Below are 25,112 nucleotides of genomic sequence, written 5' to 3' on the forward strand. Positions count from 1 at the left end.
CATTAAATTATTTAAAATTATAATCACAAAATCAGTATGAACTAATATGATACTAATACACTCTCTCCAATTCAGCACTATTTTTATATTACGTCATTTTACTATTAATGTCTCATTTTCTATTTTGATAATGCTTTTTTCTCATTATACTCTTACTAAAGTTCCTCCTTTTGTTTTTTTGGTTTATTTTTGTCTAATTATATCTACTCACTATTCACGCATATGGGACACTACTAGTTAACTGGGGGAGTATAATTAATGTTTAGATGATACTTCCTCCTATTTTTTCTAATTGTCCCATTAATCTATAAGCTAAAATATAATCAAGCGGGCTCTTTTTTCATTCGTTTTATTAGTGATGAAGTAAACTGAATGGAACTCCATTTGATGATTTTATACATAATATACTATCACTCTTCTTATTTGATGTTATCTTAAAAACTATTAAAAAAATTAAAAAAAATTGTAATCTTTTAGATGATGGGGACGTATAATTCACTTTTTTTGGCTAGATCGCAATTTATTTTACTAAATCAAACTTGAATTAATTGTGATAAAGTTAATTTTGCATATTTTATTGCCAGTATTAAGTACGTGAAATAGTTCATAGAACACGAGCAAATTGTGTACTTCCATTTTTATGTATATATATTTTTTTTAAAGTCCATAGTAATTGTAACTCTTCAAGCTTTAAGTAAATGGGGAAAGAAAGAATTAATTATTTTAAAAGTAGTGAGAATTAAATTTATATGATAAAACTACCACAGAAGATAACGACATTTTTATAATTAGAAAGATGCTTATTCGGGTTATCTGGTTGATTTTAAGTCATGAATTTCGAGTCGGTTTAAAATCGGGTTTTGTGTCCACATTGATTCTTATATAATTTTAAATTTAATTTGAAATCAGATCAAGTCAGATTCAAATACAAAATCCGATAAATATTAATTTATTGGATCTATTTTGAACACAATTAATTACCACAATTGAAAGGTGTATTGATCTGTAATATGAATTCTCAATTAGGACAATAATCTTTAAATCCAACTAGCTAAAAAGTAGAAAACAGTTGTGTTATCCCTGTCAAATTTGGGCACACACTATATCAACTTGCTGTTTGTAACATTTATATTTATTATCTATCAATATTGGTTGCCTATTTGGTGTTCATTTTGTTGGATATTCAAAAAGGTGGTCATTACAAACTAAAAGGGTATCACACCTCCATTATGATTGTAGGTAATAGAGTAGGCTTAATTAATTTTTAATTGAAAAAATATTATTAAATAAATATAATAAAAGCATTCATGTCAGTAATTTAAAGATATTAAACATGTTATATGCAAAATATCTTCATAACAGTTGGCTTATAAAATTTATTTAACAACTAAAAAATTAGCTAATATTTACAATTGTACAAAAATCAACAAAAAGCTTCGGTTAACAATTATTTGTCATACGGATTCGAAAACTAATATTTACTTATTGGCTTTTTGCATTAATCAAAGTTTTAATTGATCCTTTGGTATTTATGCACATGAGCTGACTCTAAAGATAAAAATTTACAGAAAAAATATATATAAAATGTTAAATCATGACAGTAGTAACAGTATCTAATTCTTACAAATGATATACTTCAAATAGAAATATTAGTAAAAAAAAATTATTAGCTTTATTTAGTAACTTTTATAAAAAATAACTAGCTAAAATTTATAATCTTTGAATGTACTCCAAATTTAGTTAATAAACAATATATGATAATAAGAAGTTGGACAAATAACATCCATTTGAAAATAAAAATTAAGAAATTATATGGAATCCTTCTAAAGCTTCACAACATCGGGTATATAGACAGGATATCGATGAATACAATGAAACCAAGGTCCATCTGAGGGTGTTTTGATGGTACGATTACACTTCCAAACAGCACTGTTACATTTGAACCCACTACCAAAAGCTATTTGCCAAACACGATCTCCCTTCTTCATCCTCCCTTTAGCCTCAATATAGCTAAGCTCGTACCAGAGGGATGATGAAGATGTATTTCCGAACCTATGTAACGTCATCCTAGAAGCCTCACAATGCTCCGCGGAGAGTTGAAGATTTTTTTGAAGTTCATCAATGACAGCACGACCACCAGCATGGATACAAAAATGCTCGAAGGCTTGCTTAAAGTCCGGTATGTATGGTTTCCATTTTGGATTGAATAGCTTCCTTCCGATGAGAGAAAAGAGGAAAAGAAGTTGCTCCGATGTTGGTAGGACTAAAGGACCCATGGTGGTGATGTTTGATTTTAAGGCTTCACCGGCTATTGCCATAAGGTCTTTTTGAAGAGATATTCCCATTTTTCCTTCTGGGTCTTCCTCTTGGTAGACACATTTAAAGGCCTTGTCATCCGCACCCTTGTGGGTGCGGACAACATGAAGAAGTTGGTATTTGGACCTTTTTTTCTCCTTGCGCTTGTTAGACAACAGTATTGCTGCACATCCCATGCGAAATAGACAATTAGGTAAAAGCATTGCCCTCTCTTTTCCTTGGTAGTAGTTTGGTGTTATAATCTCCGTACTAATTATCAATGCATTTGAGTTGGGGTGAACCTGAAAATTCCATTTAAAACCATAATCGTTTATGATCTCAGTACTAAGTATTTAATCAAAAATTCAAATTTATCTATCCTTTAATTTTAGTATCCAAGTTTTTATATATAATTTACTTCCCCATTCTTTTAGCTTTGCTATATTTTACTTGTCTCGTGTTTGGTAATTCTAGTGACATGTCCTACATGTGATCCACAACTCTCATCTTCATTGTTTCTCTTCTCTTAATCAAGTCAATACAAATTCTTAAATGAAATGCTTAAATGGTAAGACTATTTTTATTGAGTTGATCTATATATATTTATCTATTAAAACAATCACTTGCATTTTTAAAGTGATCAATTAGAAAAATAAATTAATTTTTAAACTTATTTCATAGTGAGACGGTCTGAATTTTCAATACATCCATTTATTTTACATTTTCTGTAATAAAAAAAATTAACTAATTCAAAATATGGAATCGTGGTTATATCCTATATTCACACGTCATTGTTGCCGGACTATTAATTGCTAGTTTGCTGCTGATCTGTTCCTTTATTTATTGGCCATGCAATTTGTGACAAGTCAATGTACTTTATAGTCACTAACTAATAATCAGCCAATATTTAATGTAAAAACTCATGTTTTTGTCAAAAAATTAACTCAATTTAATATCTAATACAAATAAATATTCTACTTGAAATGAAAGGCGATTGAAATTTAAATATATGATTTCTTATTACGCTGACTTCTGAAAAAAATATCAAAAAATCAATTCAACCAAAAACTTACGCTAATAATTATGACCTCATAATATATTATATATTATTAAGTAACAGTTTTTAATTTATTGTTCATACACATAATAATTACTTGCACGAAAATTATATATCGTACAACTACAAGTCTACAACCATAAATTAAGTTGTGGTCTCTTATAAATACCAAAAAACCATCCATATATATATTTGTTAAACATGTGCAATTTATTTACAGTATTCTAATTATTTTAACTGACACTAAAATATTACTCTATAAACCACTAATAAAATTTAGGAAAATGATACAACTCTTATAAAATTGTATATCAGAAATAATTACAGAAAAATAAATATTAATTTCATCCTTATTTGTATAATTTATCTTGTAAAATAATTTTATTTTGGAAAATAAAATAAACTTATTTTTTTAAGCCTTAAGTGTTGTATACATCATTTTTCATAATAAAAAAACTATATTTATCATCATATTACTTTTATATCATCTCAATACCCGACCTTTTCCGTCCCTTTAAATTTATTACACGATTTAAAAAGCTTTCATATTAATATGAATAATATATATTATAAATTTAAAAGATATAAAAATATTTACTACTTTTCCTGCTGGCTGGATATGTATGTGTACGTGACAATAAGAAACGAAAAAAATATATATATCGTGTATTTAATTTAGTAAAATTGCAAATATCGACCAATAAAAGTTACCTGCAACAAATCCCTTGCCAAATCAACTGATATAGGACTGCAACTACACCCCATGCCAGACAAGTTAAAGCTCTTAATATTACTCCTAAGCTTGTATTTATTAACAATCATGGCTGATAATGAAGGAGTTGGAGAAAATAAACTGCAATTAACGATCAAAATATCGATGTCTCTAGGTTTGATACAAGTTTTCTTCAATAATTCATCAATAGAAGAAAAAATGACCATTTCGGCCTCGCCACGTGCAGCTTCCATGGTAGGCTTAGGGTTAAGATAATGAATAGCCGGGGGTAAACATGTCTCTTCACCTAATCCAGATCTCTCCAATATCCGCATTTGAAATTCAACAGCTTTTTGATCGCCTTTTAAGTTGAGCCTGTTATGCTCCATAAAAGTTGAGAAAGGAGCACGAAGAGTATGTGGGGGTTTATGCATTGCATAATCAACTAAATAAACTGATCGGGGTTTGGACATGATATATACTGTAATAATAAAAGTAACAAGAAAAATGGAACATAATATATGGATCGGATCTAATTGGAGGGATTTTACTAGGGAAATGATTTCTTCGGGTTGGACACGAGGAATCTCAATGACTATACCCATTATAATAGGTATAAGAATAAGGGTTAGAAAATGGTTCACTAGGTATGTATAACCTAGTTTAACATATTTAAGACTAATTAATGAATTTATCTCCATTTTTTTGGGTTTTTAAAAATTTTTAATACCCTTTTATACAATGTTTAAGGGTATTTTTTTTTTGGAGAAATATTTTGTGTGTAAAGTGTGAACAAGATGTAGGGGAAATGAAAGAATAAGTGGGTAATATATTGAAGAAGAGGGAAGAGAGCAATGAATGAGGGTAGATGGGAGTGAGGATATTGAATGGAGTTCTCAACATCATTTATGCAACGCTATCTTAGCTGTGGACTTTATTATATTCATGTTATATGAAGAGGATCGGGTGAAAATACTATAAGTTGGTCCAAACTACAAACGTAAGTATATATTTCGAGATGAAAAATGAAGAAGACATATATTTAGTGAAAATTTAATAAATATGAGCAACTTTGAAATATAAGTACATATTTTGACTTAAAAAATATATGTAATCCTTGTACAAGATATTTACCTTTTTAACGAGATATGGATCCCCTTGTATGTTTATCTCGTTTGTACTAACTTAGTTGTTTTTACTTGATCTTGACCTTATATTTATGTTTATTTCTGAAAATAAAATTATTTTTTCAGCGCCTCTCCTGAGAGACCGTCTTTATAAGAGACAGTTCTCCAGGCCCAAGCCCAACATTTAAAGAAAAGAAAAAAACCTAAAAACTGACACGCGTGTTTGACCCTATTTGGAGTTGGCGTTATAACCTATTGAAGTTGGTGTTATAACCTATTAAAGTTGGTATTATAACCTAATAAGTTGGTATTTGGAGTTGGTGTTATAACCTATTAAAGTTGGTATTATAACCTATTTGGAGATACCAACTTTAATAGGTTATAATACCAACTCTAACAGTTTATAATACCAACTTCAATAGGTTATAACACCAACTCCAAATAGGATTACACAGCGCACGTTTTTCAGGTGGTTGTTTTTCTAAGTATAATGGGCTGGCCCATTTGAGACGCGTCTTTTAAAAAGTCAGTCTCAAGTAAGAATTTGTGAATTATTTTTATGACTATGATGCAAATTACTGAGATATAGATGTAATTAATTAATACTTATTTTTTTACTCATCATCATCATCCTTCTCAGTGTATTCCGCTCATAGAAAAATTATGGACAGAATTTGGGGAGGGAAGGACGACGCAACTCATACCCATAAAGGAGAGCGCAACCAAAGAGTTCCCCCGGCTCGAGAAAAATAAGGTGACGTAGCTACACAAGAAAGATAAATTAGCTGCCTATAAATAAAATAAAAACTGATAATAAGGAAACGAGAGGAGCAGAATGGCAAAAACTCCAAAAGGTAAATATTTTTTTACTAAATATTTTTATTTTTAACTTCTTATTTACATAGATAAAGATGTATGTATCATTTCCCGTCATTTTTATCATGTATTAATAAAACATCAAGTAAAAAAATATGATGAGTAATGATATATGCAACCTTTAGGATTGTATATAAGAAGTTAAAAGTAGATATGTTTTTTAAAAATTAAGTATTAAATACAACGATATTTATTTTGTGTAATTTGCATTAAAATCTAATATGATCTAGTTTTTTTATCGATTGACTTAATCAAATTACAATATATGCAGATTTAAACTTAAATTTTCTGAACTAGTGATATTGATCAACAATATATTAAAACAAATTTAAAGACTTATTTGACAAATGTCTATTAAACAGAGTTATCATATCTTGATTTAACTAACTAAAAGTATTGAGTGATTATGTGGTTGTAACTTTGGTATAAGTAGCTCATAACAGTTCGACGCAAATATTTATGTTGTTTGGTATACCATATCTCATTTATTAGTATTTGAGTTTATGTTTATTCTCACAATAGACAAACCACGTTGGTTGTGTCCACACAAAAAAAATACATGTTGAAGTACATAATTGGCATATGTTTTTATTACAAATCTATTGCCCCTTTTCTGTGATGATTGGTTGGAATAGTTTGTTACATTTATTAAGTTATACATATATTAATATTAATTAGTTATCTAAATAAAATAAAAGATGGCAACAATATGTATAACTAATTTGATAGAGTGTATAATATGTTTTCGATACTTTTGTTGAATTCTTCCCTTGCAATAATATCACAAGTCAAAATGTGAAAAAAATATATTACGGGCTTATATTTCATTTATGATTTACTTCAGGTAATATATATATTTTGCTTTGGTGTTTATTGTATACGTGTATCCTCAATTATAGCTCAAGATGGTCACTTGACATGATAGTTTCTCGGTCTCATATGTGCGGTAAGGGAGGAGCATATGCTTGGGTCCCAACATAAAAGTTAAGAATTCTATTTCATAGTTAGACTAGAATTGATTTTAGTATGTTATATTTTGGATTTTCCATTTAGAAATGCTAATAAAATTTATTTTGTATGAATATTAAGACATTTGATAAAAGTTGAAGTAAAATAAAATGTTAACTTCTTTTAATTAATAAGTACATAATTGTTATTTAATCTCTTTTTATGGCATATAATACTAATTTGCATTTGGACGATACCGATGAAGATTATGATTTAAGAAAACACTTTTTTAAGTAATTCTGAAGACAATTAAGAAACTATTGTGCCTTAATTAGCTTGTAAATTTGAGTTTTAAGTTTAACTATAATAAAGATTATCAAATTAAATTCTCTTATGATATTTTATTTCTTTTTGCTATTTTACCTTATATCTTGACTCTTAATGACTAGTTTTCTTATTTTCTTATAATTCATGGATAGCTTAAAGAATTCTTACAGATAAAGAAAATAGAAAATTAATATTTGCTATAGATAACGTGAATTGAACTTAGATTATAAGAGTGAAACAAAACTTCCTCAACTCCTTAATCATTAGAACTTCCTCAACTCCTTAATTATTAGGCTTACTCATAATTCTAATATAGTCATATTGTGATTGTAGTTTTCTTATCGCTAAATCTTGAAGCATAAACAATGACGTTTCTCGACTATTTCAAATTAGACTGCCAAGTGAAATACAAAAATGGAAAGTCTCATATTGATCCAAACTTTAGTTGTTTATTTAGGTCATCGCATTAATTTCAAATAAGTGTTTCGAATCACTTTAAATAGAGTTTTGTGTCTATACTAATTTTTACATAGTTTAAAATTCATTTTGAAATTTGGTGAAAGTCGAGTTCAATCATAAAATCTGATACATATTAAATCTTTAAATCTGCTTTGAACAATTCTATACTTTAGTTCCAAATAAATTAATGTAAGGGAAGCATAGAGAATACATGGATAGATAAATAACCTCATAAACCAACAAATAAGATACTTACCTACAAGGCTCCTCGTGCTCTCCGTACAAGTGATAAGGACATAGACAAAGAATAAATCAAAGGAGAAGACAAGAAACGAAACTAGTTCATATGGAACCTTGAGCTGGTGTATCATTGACTCATTGTATATGAGCAATATAATTTTACTTATCACCATCATGATGGTTGTATTTGGTATATCTGATTTATAGAAATTATGATTAAAATTTATAAAGAATAAAAATATAACAGATCTTATACTTAACAAAGAAGGTGATAAAATTATAGACAGTAAAACCTTTAACTCGTAAAAGACACAGAAATTAAAATAAAAACAAGACAATACAAGAAAATACCACTGTTAAAACTAATAAGATAAACTAAAAAAATAACAATAACAATAATAAAAAAGGCACAAACAATGAACAAGACAAAAATCACTATGATGGTCTAATTCACTCCTAATATTTTTGATTTGCTCTCCTCACATTTTTTTAGGACTATCATAATATATTTTCCATCTATTGTAATGTTTTTTTCCACCCACACATGTGGGGGTATTTCGAGCATTTTTGCTAAAGTGTCCAAATTTCCTAATTTGAAAACTATTTGTAGTTTTATATTTATTTGAACCGTAATAAGATTCTAAAATTATACATTTTCGACCAACATATATTTTATAAAATTTGTGCAAATGTAAATGGAACAATCGGTCGAAATAAAATCTATTTTTAATGAAATTGAATTTAACTGTAGGTTTTTTTTTGTCCTTCTCTGAATGTAAAATTTAATAAATATATTTGAATCATCTACATTAATCATTATTATTATAAAAAAGATATTGTTCAAATCCATCCATTTTATAATTGTATTGAAATATGTTTTTAATAGGAATGAAATCTTGTATAAATAAATTATTTAATAGATTTACAAGAACAAAATATAAAAATATCACAAATTTTTAAATGAGACAATCTTATGACGGGATTATTTCTATTGGGCTAGTTCATTTCAATTAAAATTTTAAATGATCAATTAAAAAATCACTAATTCTTTATCATGGTCATCTCACTGTCAGACGATTTCATTTAGGTTAGCCCAATTTTTTTTAAGAAAAACTGATTTCTGTACAAGTGTAAATTCAAATTTCATTGTTTTTTTTTTAATTTTTTAACTAATAGACTTCTTATATGAGCCATCTTACTGTGTGATGGTCTCATACAGGACTTGCTATTAAAAAACATAAATTCTTGTGAGAGACTTTTAGAGATTATCTCTAATTGTCTGCCCAATATATATTTTTTGAAATATTATAAATATATATTAAAAATGATGTAAATAGACATTTAAGATATTATGAAAATGTATTAAAAATATAATAAGTAGACATTAAAATTAATATAGATAAGCGTCAAATTTTAATAAGATAAGTCGGAAAAACGTCTCTCAAAATAACAGTCTTTTTAAGAGACTAACAGTTGTAAAAATATTTTCAAAATTCTAATGAATTAGTCAGTCCACGAATGAATTTACTCCTAAAACATGAGATCATTTGTCCATAATAACACCGCCTAGACAAATTCACTTAGCTAATAAACCTAGAGAGAGAAAGAAATAGGAAAGTTGTTTTCCCATTTTTATTTTTCTCTTTCCTAATCTTTCCGACGATAACGGCGCCGGCGATTTTAGGGTTTCCAATTGAACGATGAAAATCTTTATCAAGACTCTTAAAGGCACTAATTTCGAGATCGAAGCTAGTCTCGATGACACTGTAAATCCACTTAATTTCGCATTTTTTCTTTTTTGATTATTAGTTTGAAATTATACTGTTTTTGATTGATTGGGCTATTTGTATTGATTTTTTTGTTTTAGATTTAGTTTAGAGTTAATAGTTCCGAATTTCGGTTTTAAATAGAAGGTTTCGTGTGGGAAGGGGAATTAGATTTGATTTATTTTTGGTTTGAAACCCTATTGAATTTGATTGATTGGTTGTGTATTAATTAGTTTGATTTGGATTTAGCTTAGGGTTAATAGTTTTGAATTAAGGGTTTAGAATTATAAATTTAGGGTTTGTAATTGAAAGTTTCGTGTGGCTAGGGGAATTAGGTTTCTGAATTGAATTGTGTTTGTTGATTTGTATGAATGGATTAAGTGAAGAGTTAGTGCGTTGTTAAGGTTTTGTGTGGGAAGCGGAATATACTTTGTAAATGAGTAGAATTGAATTGTGTGATTTATGTGAATGGCTAAGTGTGGAGTTTAGTAGCAGGTTCTTATTAATTGTTTTTCGTTAGGGCTTTGATTTTGTCAGTTGATTGCTTTTAGTATGAGATTTTCTGAGTTGGAGTGAGGTTTTGGGGGGATGAAGAGATTGTGGGTAGCGTTACGAAGTGAATGTAGTTGTGGATAATAGGTAAAGGGTGTAGGGAATCGTTTTTATCTTTGTGATTTCAGAATGCTCGATTGAGAATAGCTTTTAGCTTAATCAGTTTGGTTTTCTTTATGAGTTGTACACGCACTGGATTTTAAATTTTCTGTAATTAAAGAATTTGGCTTTAAGAGGGAAGCAATTTCCTATTTTCGTGATGTACTATTGCCTTAGAGATACTAGTTTGAGTAGAGATGTTGACATAGTGTATAAGAAGCACATTCTGGAGATATGGTAGGACAAGGGATATTGAAAGGAATTTACCGTTATAAGTAATCGGGATATTCAAAGGAATTTACTGTTATAAGTAATTGGGAGTAATATTTTTGCAGAAAGACCTTATTGGTGGACTCGGTGGTTTTTGCTTAGAGACAATGGATTTATACCAGATTTTAGAATTTTAGTTTTTTTATAAATGGAATATGATTAGATTTGCGGATGCACAATTAATGCTTGCTTATTACCCATGCCGAGTTCTGTTTTGAGAATGCATGTAACTTAGAATTTGCAAGGTTTTGGCTGTTTGTCGTGATGCTGTCTTTTTATTTATTTTGATCGAGCGTCTATATATGAACAAACTTTGAAGGATTTATTGTTCAATATTTTGTGCACTTCTTTCTAAATTCTTTCTATCTTTTAAGGGACTCCTTGCCATATTTTTTTTTCTTGTTTTTATTGTTACTGAAATCACCCTTCATGAAAGATCGACAATGTGGTTTTACGTTTATTTGGATAATGATGGATCACGTTCAAAAATTATCATCCTGGAGGACGGAACTAAACCAAAATATTGTAATTGCTAGTGGTTTCTCGTTTCATTTATAATTATTGATTTAGTCTTGATATTATTTTGATGTGATTTAAGGCTAGTGAATGTGTAGAATCCCTAAGGCCATCACATGATTAGATTTATTGCTTTGTGATAGAAGAATTTTATCTTTGCTTTCTTATAGTAACATCTAACTGTTTAGTTATCTTAATTACTCTTCAAGAAATAGATTCCTTGATTAGTAAGTTCTGTTTTTTCTTGATTGTTGATCTAAATTTGATGTCTCATTTGCTTGTGTTTTTACTGACTTGTGACTGTTGATCATCAATGCTGTTTTTAGGTTGCAGATGTGAAGAAAAACATTGAGAAAGTACAAGGTGCAGAGACCTATCCTGCTGGCCAACAAATGCTAATTCATCAGGGAAAGGTTCTTAAAGATGCAACAACATTGGGAGAAAATAGTGTTGCTGAGAATAGTTTCCTAGTTGTTATGTTAAGTAAGGTATATTCGTTGCTTAAGTTGTTGAATTATTCTCAAAAATGGCTTGCAGTCATTAGGAAAGTTATGTTGAATTTTTATTCATCATTTCTCACTCTTGTCAGATTTACTTGGGGGATATAAACTTATAGAATTGCTTTTTAGGTGTTTAAGCCTACTATTATTGTAGTTGTGGCTGTGAACTCCTTGATGCCCTTTGAACTTACCAATGAATTTATTTCATACTATTGTTGCAGTGGCTACGGATGATGCTTGTTCGGATTAAAGCTTTAGCAATTTTGCTTTTTTTTTTTTGCTGGAGGTCTGGTCAACTAGTATTTTATGAGATTGTTTTGACATGGCATTGTTATATGCATTTATAGTAGGCATTAAATTCTATGTTCTGTATAAAAATCTGAACTTTCCCATCTGAATGTATAGTTTAGACTCTTGTTGAAGGATTACTGTTTACATGTGTCCATTTACAACTAAAAAGATAGTGAATGTAGCTGTGGTGTAAGGGTTTAATATTGAAAGATGGCTATTATTCAAACTTATCTAATGTGGGTTCAGTAAGTTTGTTACCATAATGAAGCTTTGTTGTTTTGCTCTCTGTTGTTTGTCATGCCTCTTCTCTTATTCTTTATTGGAACTTCTGTACCTGTAGTTTTGAAAATATTGTAGTTTTATGTAACTTGTTTGGGATGTGTTTCAGAAGCCTGCTACAGCTGGATCTTCTTCTATCACTGCCGCACCTGCCACTCAGGTAGGCCTGGTTAAATTTGATTTCTTGTTTGCCAAGTTGGCATTGTAATGCTTTATATTATTTGATCAAAAGATAAGTTTCTTGAAGAAAGATCTGTGTTGTATTATTGAAGCATTGATCAAAATCTCACCCTTTCTGAAGTCTAATTCTATTGTTGTTTCCATGTTGATTTCTTTTTAGCTTCATTGTCACTGTGTAATGGTTTTACTGTTGATCTTACTTTGATCTCTGTTGTTGTGGCTATTGGTTGCTGCCTAATTGGTTGTTGAAGTCCATGTGGCAAGGATCACGACTTTACATATATGGACTGAGATAGACGCCCTAGACAACTCACGACATACATTTATGAATCTTTTGGAATATTACTGTTTTTTATATGCTTATGTAGATATAGATGCCTCGTGCCTTAGCGTTTCTAATGATGTTTTGGTGCAGCCTGTTTGTTGCTTTTATGTTGTGTCCTTTTGTGATTGTTTATCATCGTTCTTCGTTGTTCCACTCGATGTAAATGACAGACTTAGTTGTTATAGGTTCAGCCGCAGAGTACTACAGCTCCTACATCTGCCCCTGCTGCACCAGCTGCAGCTGCACCTCAAGCTCAGTAAGTTCTTGTAGTTGCCCTTTTTTTTTTGAGGTTTTGGTATCAATCTTTGTTAAATGCCAGAAGCTGATAGGATGCTATGCTACATAAGCTTTATCACTCTTTTACTCTACTTATGAGTGCCATTTTTTCTTTAAGGACGCAAGCCACTCCAGAACCAGCACCTGCAGCCCCTGCTACCTCGTGAGTTTTAACCCTCTATACAACATATTATCATTTATAGTATTTGATATCTAATAAAAATTTTATGTATGAGTCGCTAACTAATACTACAAAGCAGAGGTGAAGCAGATGTCTATGGTCAAGCTGCATCAAATTTAGTTGCAGGAAGCAACTTGGAGACCACCATCCAGCAGATGCTTGACATGGGTGGAGGAAGTTGGGACAGAGATACAGTTGTTCGCGCTCTACGTGCTGCGTATAACAACCCTGAGAGGGCTGTTGAATATTTGTATTCGGTATGTTTATCTTCTAATGATAATGATGCTCTTGCCATATGCTCTGCTTTGCCGACCTGCCCTCTCCCTTTAAAATTCGATCCCATGTCACGCTTTTTTATGTGTTCTTTGCTATATTTTGACTGCATGCCTTCTCATTTTTCTTTGTGGATACAACTTTCTAGTTTAAGATATCCTGTGCACTAGTTGACTTGATAAAGTATGTTGCCTACTTTCTGCATATAGCAGGCATATCTTCTTCCCTGAGTTGTTTTTTTTGGTAACTGTTTTCCCAATGATACAGTTTTACATGTCCTGTCCTTTCTTAGTTTATGTTCATATATTTTATGTTATTATTGTACAAGAAATCTCAAAATTTAGAATTTTCTTAGTGGTTAGATCTTTTTAATTTCAGGGAATTCCTGAGCAAGCTGAAGTTCCACCAGTTGCCCGAACTCCTGCTGTGGCTGCTGTTACTGGTCCTCCTGGTGGACAGGCTGGGAATCCTCTTGCCCAGCCACCACAAGCCGCTGTACCATCTAGTGGTCCCAATGCAAGCCCATTAGATCTTTTTCCACAGGTATGCTATATCTTTTATTTGTGGCTTCTGCTTATATTGTTGCTTTATTGAGCTTAAACTAGAATCTTTTGTGATTTTAAAATCTCTTATTTGTAATTCCTAATGCTTTTTGTCTCAGGGTCTTCCAAATGTGGGTTCAAATGCCGGTGCTGGCTCATTAGATTTTCTTCGTAATAGTCAGCAGGTAAGCATTTGCATGTGAAACTCTTGGTACGGCTACATTCAACTTTTTGGTTCTGATTCTTTACCCTTTCTCTAGTTTCAAGCATTGCGAGCAATGGTGCAAGCCAATCCCCAAATTTTGCAGGTATGTTGCCTTCTTCGGTTTCTTGTTTATTCAGGTGGAATATTTTTATTTGAAAAGTTTGATACATTGTTTTGTCGTTCAGCCTATGCTCCAAGAACTCGGAAAGCAGAATCCACAACTTATGCGTCTAATTCAGGATCACCAGGATGATTTTCTTCGCCTTATTAATGAACCTGTTGAAGGGGAAGGGTATTATGCTATACTTGTATTGTTCATTTTGATTTTGAAAGACATGGCTAAGGAATGTAATTCTGACTTTTTTTGCTCGAATTAGGAACTTGCTCTCCCAGTTGACCTCTTCAATGCCGCAAACCGTGTCTGTGACTCCAGAAGAGCGTGAAGCCATTGAACGTGTATGTAGTATATTTTTTACTTTCAAATGAGAACTGTGGTCTGCCTGAGTCGATTCTTCATAGTATGTCGATAGTATTGATTGCTGAAGCCCTCAGTTGTTTTATGTTATAATAAAAATATTGTTTGTTGTTGCAGCTCGAGTCTATGGGTTTCAGACGGGCTACAGTTCTTCAAGTCTATTTCGCATGCAACAAGAGCGAAGAGCTTGCTGCAAATTATCTCCTAGATCACATGGACGAGCTTATAAACGAGGATGATGAAGGCGCTTGAAATCAATTGCTTGTTATGCTCGACCCCCGCTTCTTACCCTTCAGCAACTCCGGTTTTTTTACTGCTTGCAAATAGATTCGCGTTTATAATTTTTTCGGCAATGTGAAGACAGTTATGCTGATTAGTTGCAAACCTTGGATGTATATGGAATGAGCTAGATATTAACTTTTTCAGTTTGATGTTCAACCTTTTTCAAAGTTTTTGAGTTGCTTTTTATGTCATAAGTTATGGCTTAAGTACTTAAAGGTCATGAATCCATAATTAATACTCCTACAGAAAATAAATATTATTTGACATGTACTAAATAATAACTAATCCTAATAATTAAACTATTTCTTTTTACATGAACATAATTTAAACGAGATCTTTGCTGGCAGTTCATGCCGATTTGTGAAGGACCTTTTACACAAGAAATTATGAGCTGTTTATGATTCCTAAATGTATCATTTTAAAATCATATATAATAAATAAATGTATACTACAACTAAGAATTTGGGTTTAAGCCTTGAAGATATAATTTTACGCTTATTAAAATTTAATGGCGAAAAAATAAATCAATACAATTATTGTTTTTAATGAGATAGTCTCTAAACAAGTAGTTATATTAAAGCTTTATTTATACAACTCGTCCTAATAAAATTGTTATATTGTACTATTATATTGTACAATTCGTCCTATTTGAATTATTTATGAATATTTTATTAAGTGTTGTTAAAAGAGAATAAAAAATAAGCTCGACAAAAAATATCTCTATTTAGAAAAATAATAAAATAATCTTACTATTTAAAGACTTAATTCGTCCTAATAAAATTTGTATTTATGGTCTAAATAATGAAAGTGAATAATACTTCACTATACATATTCGTGTTCAAATGTAAATGTGAAATAAATTTATTGGAACGGTAAAATTATTCATTATTGTGGTAAACTGGTAATTAAACCGTACGGCATACGTAATCGGCCCAAACCCTTATGGTATGTTATGACTTATCCTGACTAATTTTTCTTCCCCCAAAATCTTACATAAACCCTAAAACTTTCTCCCTTCCCAATTTCCCAATCTCCAAAAGATATACAAATTTAAAGAAAAAAATGATAAAGAGAAGATTTTACAGAGCAGAGCATAATGAGAAAGACAAAGGATCATCTGGGTCTTCTTCTTCGTCATCGGATTCTGAGATTGAAGTTCGGAGCTCCGACGATTCAGATAATGAACCATCAAATCCAGAACCCGAACCTGATTCCAATGTTGAAGCTGAGATTAATGCTGATAATGATGAACCTAAACACTCTTCATCTTCCTCAGGTTGTTTTTCTTTCTGGGTCACTTTTTTTTCAAGTTTTTAGTTGTGGGGATTTATTTGATTAATTTTTGATGGAATTTTGCATATGGTTTTTGTTTTGTAGGATATGAGAGTGAAGATAGCTCTGCTTATGAAATAGAGGCTGATTCAGCTGGTAATTGCTTGTTTAAAAAAAAAAAAATTGTAATTGAAAAGGAAATGAATTGCTTGTAGATGAGGTTTATGCTAATGGAAGTTGGAGACTTCTGTGCATTTTGATCTTTTTATTCTGTTTTTGGTGGCTAAGTTGGTTGATAATTGAGTGATATGGTTTTTATGTAACTTTCATGTTTATATGGATGATTTGGGTTTTGCCTGATTTTTAATTGCATTATTTTACTGTCGGGGGGCGGGGGGCGGGAGGGGGGAGGGAGGGAGGGAATTAGGTAAACTGATTGATTGAGCTCTGTTTAGGCCAAGTTATGGTTTTTTTGGGGGGACTGAAGTATGAAAAGTAAAGAAAACCAAAAGGGGTAGCTTTGTGTACTTTCAAATTTCTGGTTATTTTGTTGATATGTGTACTTTCAAGTTGTTTATAAATGGGTTGTTTGTTTTAAATTGAAGTGATTGATTTCTGCGGAAGTCCAGTGGTCTTCGTTGCTGAGTGCTTCTAATTGGTTCCCAACAATCAAACATGTTTTTGTTAGGTTAAGCAGTGTGATTTAGATTATAGATAGTTGTGATTCTTTTGATGGCTTTATTTGGAGTAATATGGAGATTCTTGGAATTTTTACAACTTGTGTGGAAAGTTGAATAGAAACAGGTTATGAAATGTAGAATGATCACCATGGCCTCCTGTGATTATTATGGATCACTCACCATAGATATTGTCAGTGTGGACAAGAATGGAAGGTCTACTAGTTATTGCCTTTCTGTAAAGGACAGCATGTAAACTTTTATGCATACTTGTTTCTTTGAAGCAATGGAATTATGGAAATAGTTGGAAGATTTTTAGATTGATGTTGTATGTCTTAGAAGTTAGAAGAGCACCATGGTTTATGTGGATAAAATTTTAGCCGAAGGCTGCTCAGGGTTCAATTGTTTTTAGTGACAACAACAATGACGAAGTCCTGATGCCGACAGAATTAGCCAGTGATCTGGGCCTGCCGAAGTCGTTGGTGTGCAACTTAAGTCTTTATATCCATCTGTCTTAGGTTGTCGCTTATTTTTATATGCACTGTTGTTAAATTTTCATATGCTCTTGTCTCCGATTTCACCCTTTAAGTTATGCAACAATAGTGTTTCTAGTGTTATCAGTATTCCATACTACTCAGTTCTATGATGTTTGACCATGCAGAGGAAGTATATGTAAAACAATTGTTAATCTTACTATGTAGTGTTGATCTTCTGAATGTTGGCAGGTATACCTGGAAACGACGACGACAGTGCATCTGAAAAAGATGGAGACAAACATAATGCGAGTCTCTTATCAAGCGAAGAGAATGGTGAAATAACAGAGAAGCAGGGGAAAGATAATCCATCTGTGGATGATCTTCCATCATGTGTCTTGAGAAGCAAATCGGTTTATAAATGCAGGCTTTGCCCAAAAATTGTCTGTCTCAATGAAGAGAGTTTAAAGGGCCACCTCAAATCCAAGGTTTGACATCATTTTTCACCAGTTTCTGAAAGATGAACTGCCCTTTCTGATTGTTAGATGTTTGATTTATGTTCTTTCTTTTTTGTATTTAGAGACATTCAAGATCAGAGAAATTACTCAATGAAGGAAGATTAAAGCGTATACTTAATAGTGACGGGGAGGAGGAAGAACTTTCTGATGAAGATGGCGAGACTCATGCTGAAAGACATGCAAGAATTCTTGCTATGGCACAGGTTTGTCAACTCTCAGTCTTTTACATTATCTTATTTCGTAGTTCTAGAATACGGTTTGATTATACGAAGATCTTGTATTGTAGTTATCACTTTGCTGTTAGTAGCCCCACTACTTGATTCTAGTAGTGTATGCATCCTTCACATTTTATGAACTTCTAGTAATAGTTCGTGTTCGTCTAGGGTTTATAGTGAAAAATATTAGCTGTATCACTGCATCGTAAAGGTTTTTGAGGTTACTGCTATATAAGTTGTGACAATCATGAAACAATTCGTATTGACTATTAAATTGTTTTGCGACTGTTACCTCAACTGCAACTGTATTAAGATTTTGCACCATAAATTCTTTAGTGGATCTCAGAATTTTTTTCGTGGGCTATTTCTTTTAGAATGGTCAATGATTAGATGTATCATAGTAATTATAGGGGCCACTATTTAGAACCGTCCAAGAAAAAAGTCTATAGCACTTACCCAATTACCCTAGGGCGTCCCGTTCCCTTTGGCTAAATATGTATAGACACCAGTTCTTATGAGAGACGATCTCTTTGAGAGACCATCTCTAATAGGGTCAGCCTATAAAGGAAAATATATAGTAAGAGTAGGCATTAATAGGCTAGGGCTGAAAGGTGCCTGTCAGAGACACGGTCTTTCAGGAGACCGGCTGATGTATACAAGTTTACCATTGCATATTGATGACTATAGCAATTACCCTAGTTTGCCCCCTTTCCTTTTGTTCAAAACGTGGTTGTAGTAGTATCCTGATGTATTTCTTGGAACTTCGCCCGCTATTTAGGACGCGTCCAAGAAAAAAGGCACAGGGAGGCAACGACAAAGACTACGATTGAAGAGAAAGGTAAGCATGCTATGCAAGTTTTACAAGGAAATTTCCTTTTCATGCATTGTAAGATGTACTAATTTGGAGTCCTTTTGTTTGAACTCCAGATGCAACGAAAATCTTCAAACATACCGAATTCTGGACAACAGACTGAGAATCGTGCTAAGAGAAGAAAAAACGTCGATTGATCTTCTGAGTTGTACTCGGGAAACGGTGCTGTTACATGAGGCAGAGTAAATGAGCTGTAGTGATGGATGCAAGCTTAAACCAGGTATTCATACGCTGTTTTTAGGATCCGACTTGATATTCCAAAGTTCCCAATGTAACAATCAGTTTTGTTTTGTTGTTTTGAATGTCCGCAATCTGTTATTTATGTATCATTCTGGTTTTGTGAATGGAGTGTTGAGAAAGCATGTTGCAATTTGCATTATGTTGGAAATTTGGGATAAATTACACAATTTTATACTTTTTTTTAACACCAAAAGGCTAGTGAGCACCACTCGGATCCATTCTCTGAGTCTTGAGGATGAAGCATCTCATAAACATCTGTGGATGTACTGCCGTATTCTGGTCGCTTTGTGAACCGATGAACGAGTGAATAGGTGGTAATTGATGTCGTAAGGTCCTGACTCCTGCGCTTGTTATCTCCCACACCATTTCGGCTGAAAACCACACATCAGGAATGTAATGTGGAATGCTAACATGAAACCAAAAGCCTTTCAAAATACCTGATAATATACACTCCTATAGTTATAAGTTAACTCCTTTTTCTTAAGGAGTTCGGATGTTTACGACTTTATCCTTATGATAATAAAGGTTTTTTTTCTGATTGACCTTTAATAACAAACATTATCTCTGCAACTAGAGATTTTCATGGGTTGGCTACAACAAGACCAAACTAAGACTTGATACTGATGCATTGAATACAAATTACAACTACTCTTAGTGAGACAAACTGAATATAACGACTCAATATTGTAAAATTTGTATTAGTTGAGATATTTAGTCTATATTTGAGCGCCTTATATAACAATTTGTATACAGAAATTTGAACTTAGAGAGTCCATTGGGCTTGTGGTCCAAAAGGGGGTCTGTCCTTATTGTTTTTATTCAGCCAAGTTTATAATTTTTAGGTTCTAGAATGGTTCATAAGGTTGTACTTTATGGGTAGAATTTTTGACCCATTAATTGAATGTGTCAACCCAATCAGATTTGTTTAATTATAATCAAATCATAACATAAATGTAATTCATTTAATATTTTTTTTCTCATAGTTAAAACAAAATTAGATGTGGTCAATGTTATACACCCATGAATTAGAAGAAAAAAAAACTCTAAACGTATTACGTGGCTTAAAATCAGATTGACCTGAAAACAAGTCATATTGTGATTTTCGACTCAATTAGCTAAATGGGTTAAGTTCGAGTTAATGGATTTTTGATCCTTTACATAATTAAGACTTGGGGAGGTTAATATTGGACTTTGGACTTTGAATGAGGTTTTATGTATTGTATTAGTAAAGTAAGAATTGTATAATTGAGTGGCAGCTTTAAAAAACAACTATATGCAAGAATGATCTACACAAATACAATGTTATATACAGTGTTTGTTATGCTATTACCATTTACTAGTAGGCATTTGAAATTCTCCATATACATTCGAGTAAGTTTCTTGCTCGTTTAATCTTTTGCCTTCTCGCTCGTTTGAACATGTTGAGTGAATATCTTAAATTTACGTGGATAATATCGTATTAATATTGATTATTTACGAGTATTGGGCCCAATAATAAGTCCGAGCGCTCATTTGAGCAACTTTGCTTTTTCAACTTCTCGTGTTACCCTTAAGCTCCAAATACGAATGATCAACCATATATCATACAATCATGATGAAGAGCATGATAGATGCAGCATGATGTCGCTACAAGTAGGTATGTGAAATTCTCCATATTCGTCCGAGTAACTTTCTTGCTCGTTTGATCTTTTGCCTCCTCGCTCATTTGAACCTGTCGAGTAAACTTCTTAAATTCTACATGCATACTTGATTATTCGTAGGTGGTGGGCCTAATAGTAAGTCCGACCGCTCATTCGAGCTACTTTGCTTCGTTAACTCCTCTTGGCACCCTTAAGCTCCAAATACGATCATATACTACAATCATGCTTCCGCTGATAACACACACACAATAAATCAATGTAGCAATTTCAAAGAGACGTAGAAAACATACAATAATGATCAAGGCAATGATATATGCAGCATGATGTAGCTACAAGTAGGCATACGAATATATTAAAAAAATTAAGTTAAGAGTACCAAAATGAGATTATTATTATTAGAATTATAATTAATAGTAATTAAGTGTATAATCTAACAGAAGCTTAACCGAAGCTGCGAATGCGACTGCTCACCGGCTTTCCATCGATCATGTGCTGTGTGACATACTACATTTTCATGTACTTATTAATTCTATGCATCTTACTTCATTTACATAAATAAATTCTCTTTTCTCCCAATAATAATAATAATAATAATAATAATAATAATAATAATAATAATAATAATAATAATAATGGTAATGATGGCTCAAGTATAAATTAATGTTTGTTACATAAGTGGTCTTATTTAATTAAAATTTGTATTGTACACTAAATTATGATAATGTTGGCTTGACTTATTTCAAGTAAAGTCTGATATATCTGTATTTTTGAATATGCTGCATTATGCAATAAAGACTTATTGGTTACATGAGTTAAATAAATTAACGTAATAATTTTGTTGTTAAAAAAGCTATTTGATTGTATCTAATACTAATAATATCTAATACTCTTGGGTGTAAAATTGAAAATTTATATTTAATATTTAATTATTCACCATTTATTTTGCTGTTCATTATATTTCGCGTCGCCTTTTTGATTTTACAGTAATTTAAATTGACATTTACTTCTCCAATAGCATCCATAAAGTTGTTTTTCTCTTGACTCATCCACATGTTTCTTTGTCCATTTATAAATCAAAAATGTAACTCAGAGTTATTTTAACAAAATTAAGGGACATTCTGCAACCAATAAAATCATTCCTAATGATCATTTACATGTATTCTTCTCATTATCTATTCATTCTTATCTATTGTCGGAGTTTTTTTTACAATTTTTTTACAATTTTCCTAACTATATGTATTGAACTCAATATGAAATCAAATTTTCAACTAGTTTTCAACAATAAATATATCATTTTGTTTCTTTAAATTTATAATAGGAGTACTTAAACTTGGAAAAGACTTGTATATATATTTAAAAAGTCTTGGCAACTAGGAATTAGTATGAAGTTGATTTGGAAAGAGAAACATTTTGGTAAGAATCCAAACCCATGTGAGTGAGAATGAGGTGTAAATCTTTACGAAAAGAACTTTGATCTTTGTCCTATACTTTGACAACATAATTTATTTAACTAATTACTAAATATTTTATAATCATCATCATTCTCTGTATATTCCGTTTATATAAATTATGAGGACGATAAATCATACCGATAAATGAGAATGCAACCAAAAAGTCTATCGGCTCGTGAGAAAACTGCAAAAAAAAGCAAAATATGACAAGATAATATAAAAAACACTACAACTAATTACTAATCACTAATTACATAAATTTAAAAACGAAATCAAGCCATAAAGATACTTTAGATTCAACAGTTCATCTATGACAAAAACAGGGATTTACTAGTAACTACACGCATCTTTGCCATCTACTCCAAAAAAGAAAAAAAATACGCATCTTTGCCAGCTTAAAGGAAAGTTAGGTCACAAGCCCACAAATGCCAAACAATGTATTAATTTCATTATGTTAAGTAACCTTACTTAATAAATTAATATCTATATACAAGTACATTCTATATTCATAAAAAAAAATTATGATCGGAGTAGGTTAAAGAATCTTTACAGACAATAAAGAAAAGAAAACTAATAATTTTTAAGGGGTAAAACTTGACTTGACCCCGATTTTAAAATGAATTTTAAAATTTATAAAAACCAATGTGAACATAAGACTCGATTTTGATCTGACCTGAAATCGACCCGGTGACTCGAATGAACACCTTAATTTATTTATTGAAAGAAAAATAATAAATCATCTCTTCTCTGTAAACTCCCTTATTAATTTTTATTAGGTGAAAATTGCCAAAATAACGTAGAATAAGCATTACTCCATTACTCCAAACTAATTATTTCTTACTTACTAGATATTTTTTACTTTAGTCTTTTCCGTTAGGTTTTATTTTTTTGGCTTAAAAAAATTTAAACAATTTCAATATAATATAGTAGTTAAATTCTTAGTCGTTAAAGCCAAGTTGTGAAATAGTAAAAAAAAAAGCAGTAGTAGTGAGTTATTGTTATGCATAATTTAGGATTATGTTTTGTATTATGACAACTAGTGGAGACCCATCGATCTTCCCAAGTCATATACAAGATGGGCTCCACACGAATTCAAACCAATCCCAATTTCGACATCCATACATGAACTTATCAATTACAAACACATATAATTAATTATACTTTAAATATGATAATATTTTTATAATATAATATGAATTTTCAACTTATCAACTACCCCTAACTTTCATATATCACAACTGGCAAATGAATCTTCCACTATTTTTCTTCCATTTAATTCCCCTATATATATATACACACACCATATCCTTCCTTTCAACATCAAATTTCAAACCATTAAATCTTCATTTCCTCTTTTCCAAACTGTTCTTCAGAGGTTCAGAATTTAAATCTCAATTAAAAACCCTTAAATTTTACGTCTTTTTTCTTGGATTTGGGTTCAAACCCGAATTCAATTGATTATTGTCTTTTTTATTGATTTGTATTTTCTTTTTGGGATAAAACCCGATTTATTATTTTTGAGTGTGATTTATTTTAAATCAATATTTTGAAAAATGGGCAATTATGCATCATGTGCATTAACATCACCAATGGGGAAAAACAAAGGAGCAAAAGTTATATTTCCATCAGGGGAAATTAAGCAATTTAAACAACCCATAAAAGCAGTAGAGTTAATGCTTGAAATTCCAAATTATTTTCTTGTAAATTCAAAATCTTTAAATGTTGGAAAAAGATTTTCAGCTCTTAGTGCAGATGAAGACCTTGAAATGGGAAATGTTTATGTTATGTTTGGTATGAAGAGGTTAAATTCATTTGTTACTGCTGCTGATATGGGTGCACTTTTCCTTGTTGCCAAACGTGGCTCTAAGAGTGCCGGAAAAGTTAGGGTTGTTCCGGCGTGTTCACCGGAGAGTGAATCACCGACGCGTGAGGAAAATGAGTGTGAAGAAGTGGCGCGTGAGGTTAAGGAAGTTGATCAAGTATTATCGGAGTTTATGTTAAGAAGGTCTGTTTGCCGGTCTAGGAAACCGGTTCTTGAAACCATTGTGGAAGAGCCTATTTCTTCAAGGTGAAAAAAAACAAAAAAATTAAAAATTAAAAACAAAAAAAATTTTATTTTATTAATGAGAAAAAATTGGGACTTTTTTTTTTTGGTATGAATTTTTGGGGGCTCTCTTGCTAGATTTTAAATGGTGGGGGGAGAAAAGGAATTCATATTTGGTTGTCCCAAAAAAAAAATATGTTGTGGCATTTTTACAATTAGGATTTTAGAGTATTATGGAAAAAAAAAATCTTTTTTCATGTATTGGGTCTATTTTTTTTAGCTTGTGAGGTGAAAATTGCCTAATCAAGTTATTATTTCCTTGACCCCCTGTATGGAAAAAAAATATAAATGTAAATTATCAAAAATAATAAAATTATTGTTTTATTTTGATAGTGTACTTATATTTGTCTTATTTCCAATTTTTTTTGACATACTTCCCTTATATGTATTTAATTATGTGCTTATTACATGCATTAAATGGTATTATCTATTTTTTAATTTTACTTTAAAATAATGTTATTAAAATTAATAATGATAATTTGCTCGAGTGAAAATATTGGAAAAGTGGTAATTTTAACATTTTTTTTTGGATGTACTTATATTCAGTTTTTGGCACTAAAACCCAAAAGCCCAAATCTTTACATATAGTATTCTATCA

General features: G+C 31.2%; 4 protein-coding genes across 5 annotated transcripts; 3 read left to right on the forward strand and 1 right to left on the reverse strand.

Annotated features, from left to right (window-relative positions):
• Positions 1 to 1,589: 1,589 nt before the first annotated feature.
• Positions 1,590 to 5,045, reverse strand: LOC130804296 (3-ketoacyl-CoA synthase 6-like). Its single transcript, XM_057668684.1, has 2 exons — positions 4,064 to 5,045; positions 1,590 to 2,597 (listed from the first exon to the last, which is right to left on the reverse strand). The coding sequence occupies exons 1-2, from the start codon at positions 4,763 to 4,765 to the stop codon at positions 1,824 to 1,826; spliced, it is 1,476 nt and encodes a 491-aa protein (XP_057524667.1). The 5' UTR covers positions 4,766 to 5,045; the 3' UTR covers positions 1,590 to 1,823.
• Positions 5,046 to 9,584: 4,539 nt separating this feature from the next.
• Positions 9,585 to 15,223, forward strand: LOC130804263 (ubiquitin receptor RAD23d-like). Of its 2 annotated transcripts, none has more exons than XM_057668646.1 (12): positions 9,585 to 9,807; positions 11,571 to 11,732; positions 12,424 to 12,474; positions 13,011 to 13,075; positions 13,214 to 13,258; positions 13,356 to 13,533; positions 13,928 to 14,092; positions 14,211 to 14,276; positions 14,352 to 14,399; positions 14,482 to 14,588; positions 14,674 to 14,752; positions 14,889 to 15,223. In XM_057668646.1, exons 1-12 carry the CDS (start codon positions 9,742 to 9,744, stop codon positions 15,021 to 15,023), a joined length of 1,167 nt encoding a protein of 388 aa, XP_057524629.1. In that variant the 5' UTR covers positions 9,585 to 9,741; the 3' UTR covers positions 15,024 to 15,223. The 2 variants fall into 2 exon arrangements, with proteins under 2 accessions (XP_057524629.1, XP_057524628.1); XM_057668645.1 differs by having other exon boundaries at positions 9,586 to 9,807; positions 13,005 to 13,075.
• Positions 15,224 to 15,987: 764 nt separating this feature from the next.
• LOC130804419 (suppressor protein SRP40-like) lies at positions 15,988 to 19,451 on the forward strand. The gene is made up of 6 exons (XM_057668844.1): positions 15,988 to 16,329; positions 16,431 to 16,481; positions 17,728 to 17,963; positions 18,056 to 18,196; positions 18,987 to 19,046; positions 19,136 to 19,451. Exons 1-6 carry the CDS (start codon positions 16,116 to 16,118, stop codon positions 19,214 to 19,216), a joined length of 783 nt encoding a protein of 260 aa, XP_057524827.1. The 5' UTR covers positions 15,988 to 16,115; the 3' UTR covers positions 19,217 to 19,451.
• A 4,158-nt stretch (positions 19,452 to 23,609) lies between these two features.
• Positions 23,610 to 24,849, forward strand: LOC130804070 (uncharacterized). The gene has a single exon (XM_057668386.1). The coding sequence runs from the start codon at positions 23,964 to 23,966 to the stop codon at positions 24,480 to 24,482; it is 519 nt and encodes a 172-aa protein (XP_057524369.1). The 5' UTR covers positions 23,610 to 23,963; the 3' UTR covers positions 24,483 to 24,849.
• Positions 24,850 to 25,112: the final 263 nt, after the last annotated feature.

Source organism: Amaranthus tricolor, chromosome 17 (assembly GCF_026212465.1).
Source record: "Amaranthus tricolor cultivar Red isolate AtriRed21 chromosome 17, ASM2621246v1, whole genome shotgun sequence".
Classification (NCBI taxonomy): Eukaryota; Viridiplantae; Streptophyta; class Magnoliopsida; order Caryophyllales; family Amaranthaceae; genus Amaranthus; species Amaranthus tricolor.

Coding starts and splice junctions, on each gene's coding strand:
- LOC130804296 (XM_057668684.1), bottom strand. CDS start 4,765: ATGGAGATAAATTCATTAATTAGTCTTAAATATGTTAAACTAGGTTAT. Junction 2,598..4,063: donor TGGCAAGGGATTTGTTGCAG/GTAACTTTTATT, acceptor TGGAATTTTCAG/GTTCACCCCAACTCAAATGC.
- LOC130804263 (XM_057668645.1), top strand. CDS start 9,742: ATGAAAATCTTTATCAAGACTCTTAAAGGCACTAATTTCGAGATCGAA. Junction 14,400..14,481: donor CCAATCCCCAAATTTTGCAG/GTATGTTGCCTT, acceptor TTTGTCGTTCAG/CCTATGCTCCAAGAACTCGG. Junction 14,589..14,673: donor GAACCTGTTGAAGGGGAAGG/GTATTATGCTAT, acceptor TGCTCGAATTAG/GAACTTGCTCTCCCAGTTGA.
- LOC130804419 (XM_057668844.1), top strand. CDS start 16,116: ATGATAAAGAGAAGATTTTACAGAGCAGAGCATAATGAGAAAGACAAA. Junction 16,482..17,727: donor AATAGAGGCTGATTCAGCTG/GTAATTGCTTGT, acceptor GAATGTTGGCAG/GTATACCTGGAAACGACGAC. Junction 19,047..19,135: donor GACTACGATTGAAGAGAAAG/GTAAGCATGCTA, acceptor TTTGAACTCCAG/ATGCAACGAAAATCTTCAAA.
- LOC130804070 (XM_057668386.1), top strand. CDS start 23,964: ATGGGCAATTATGCATCATGTGCATTAACATCACCAATGGGGAAAAAC.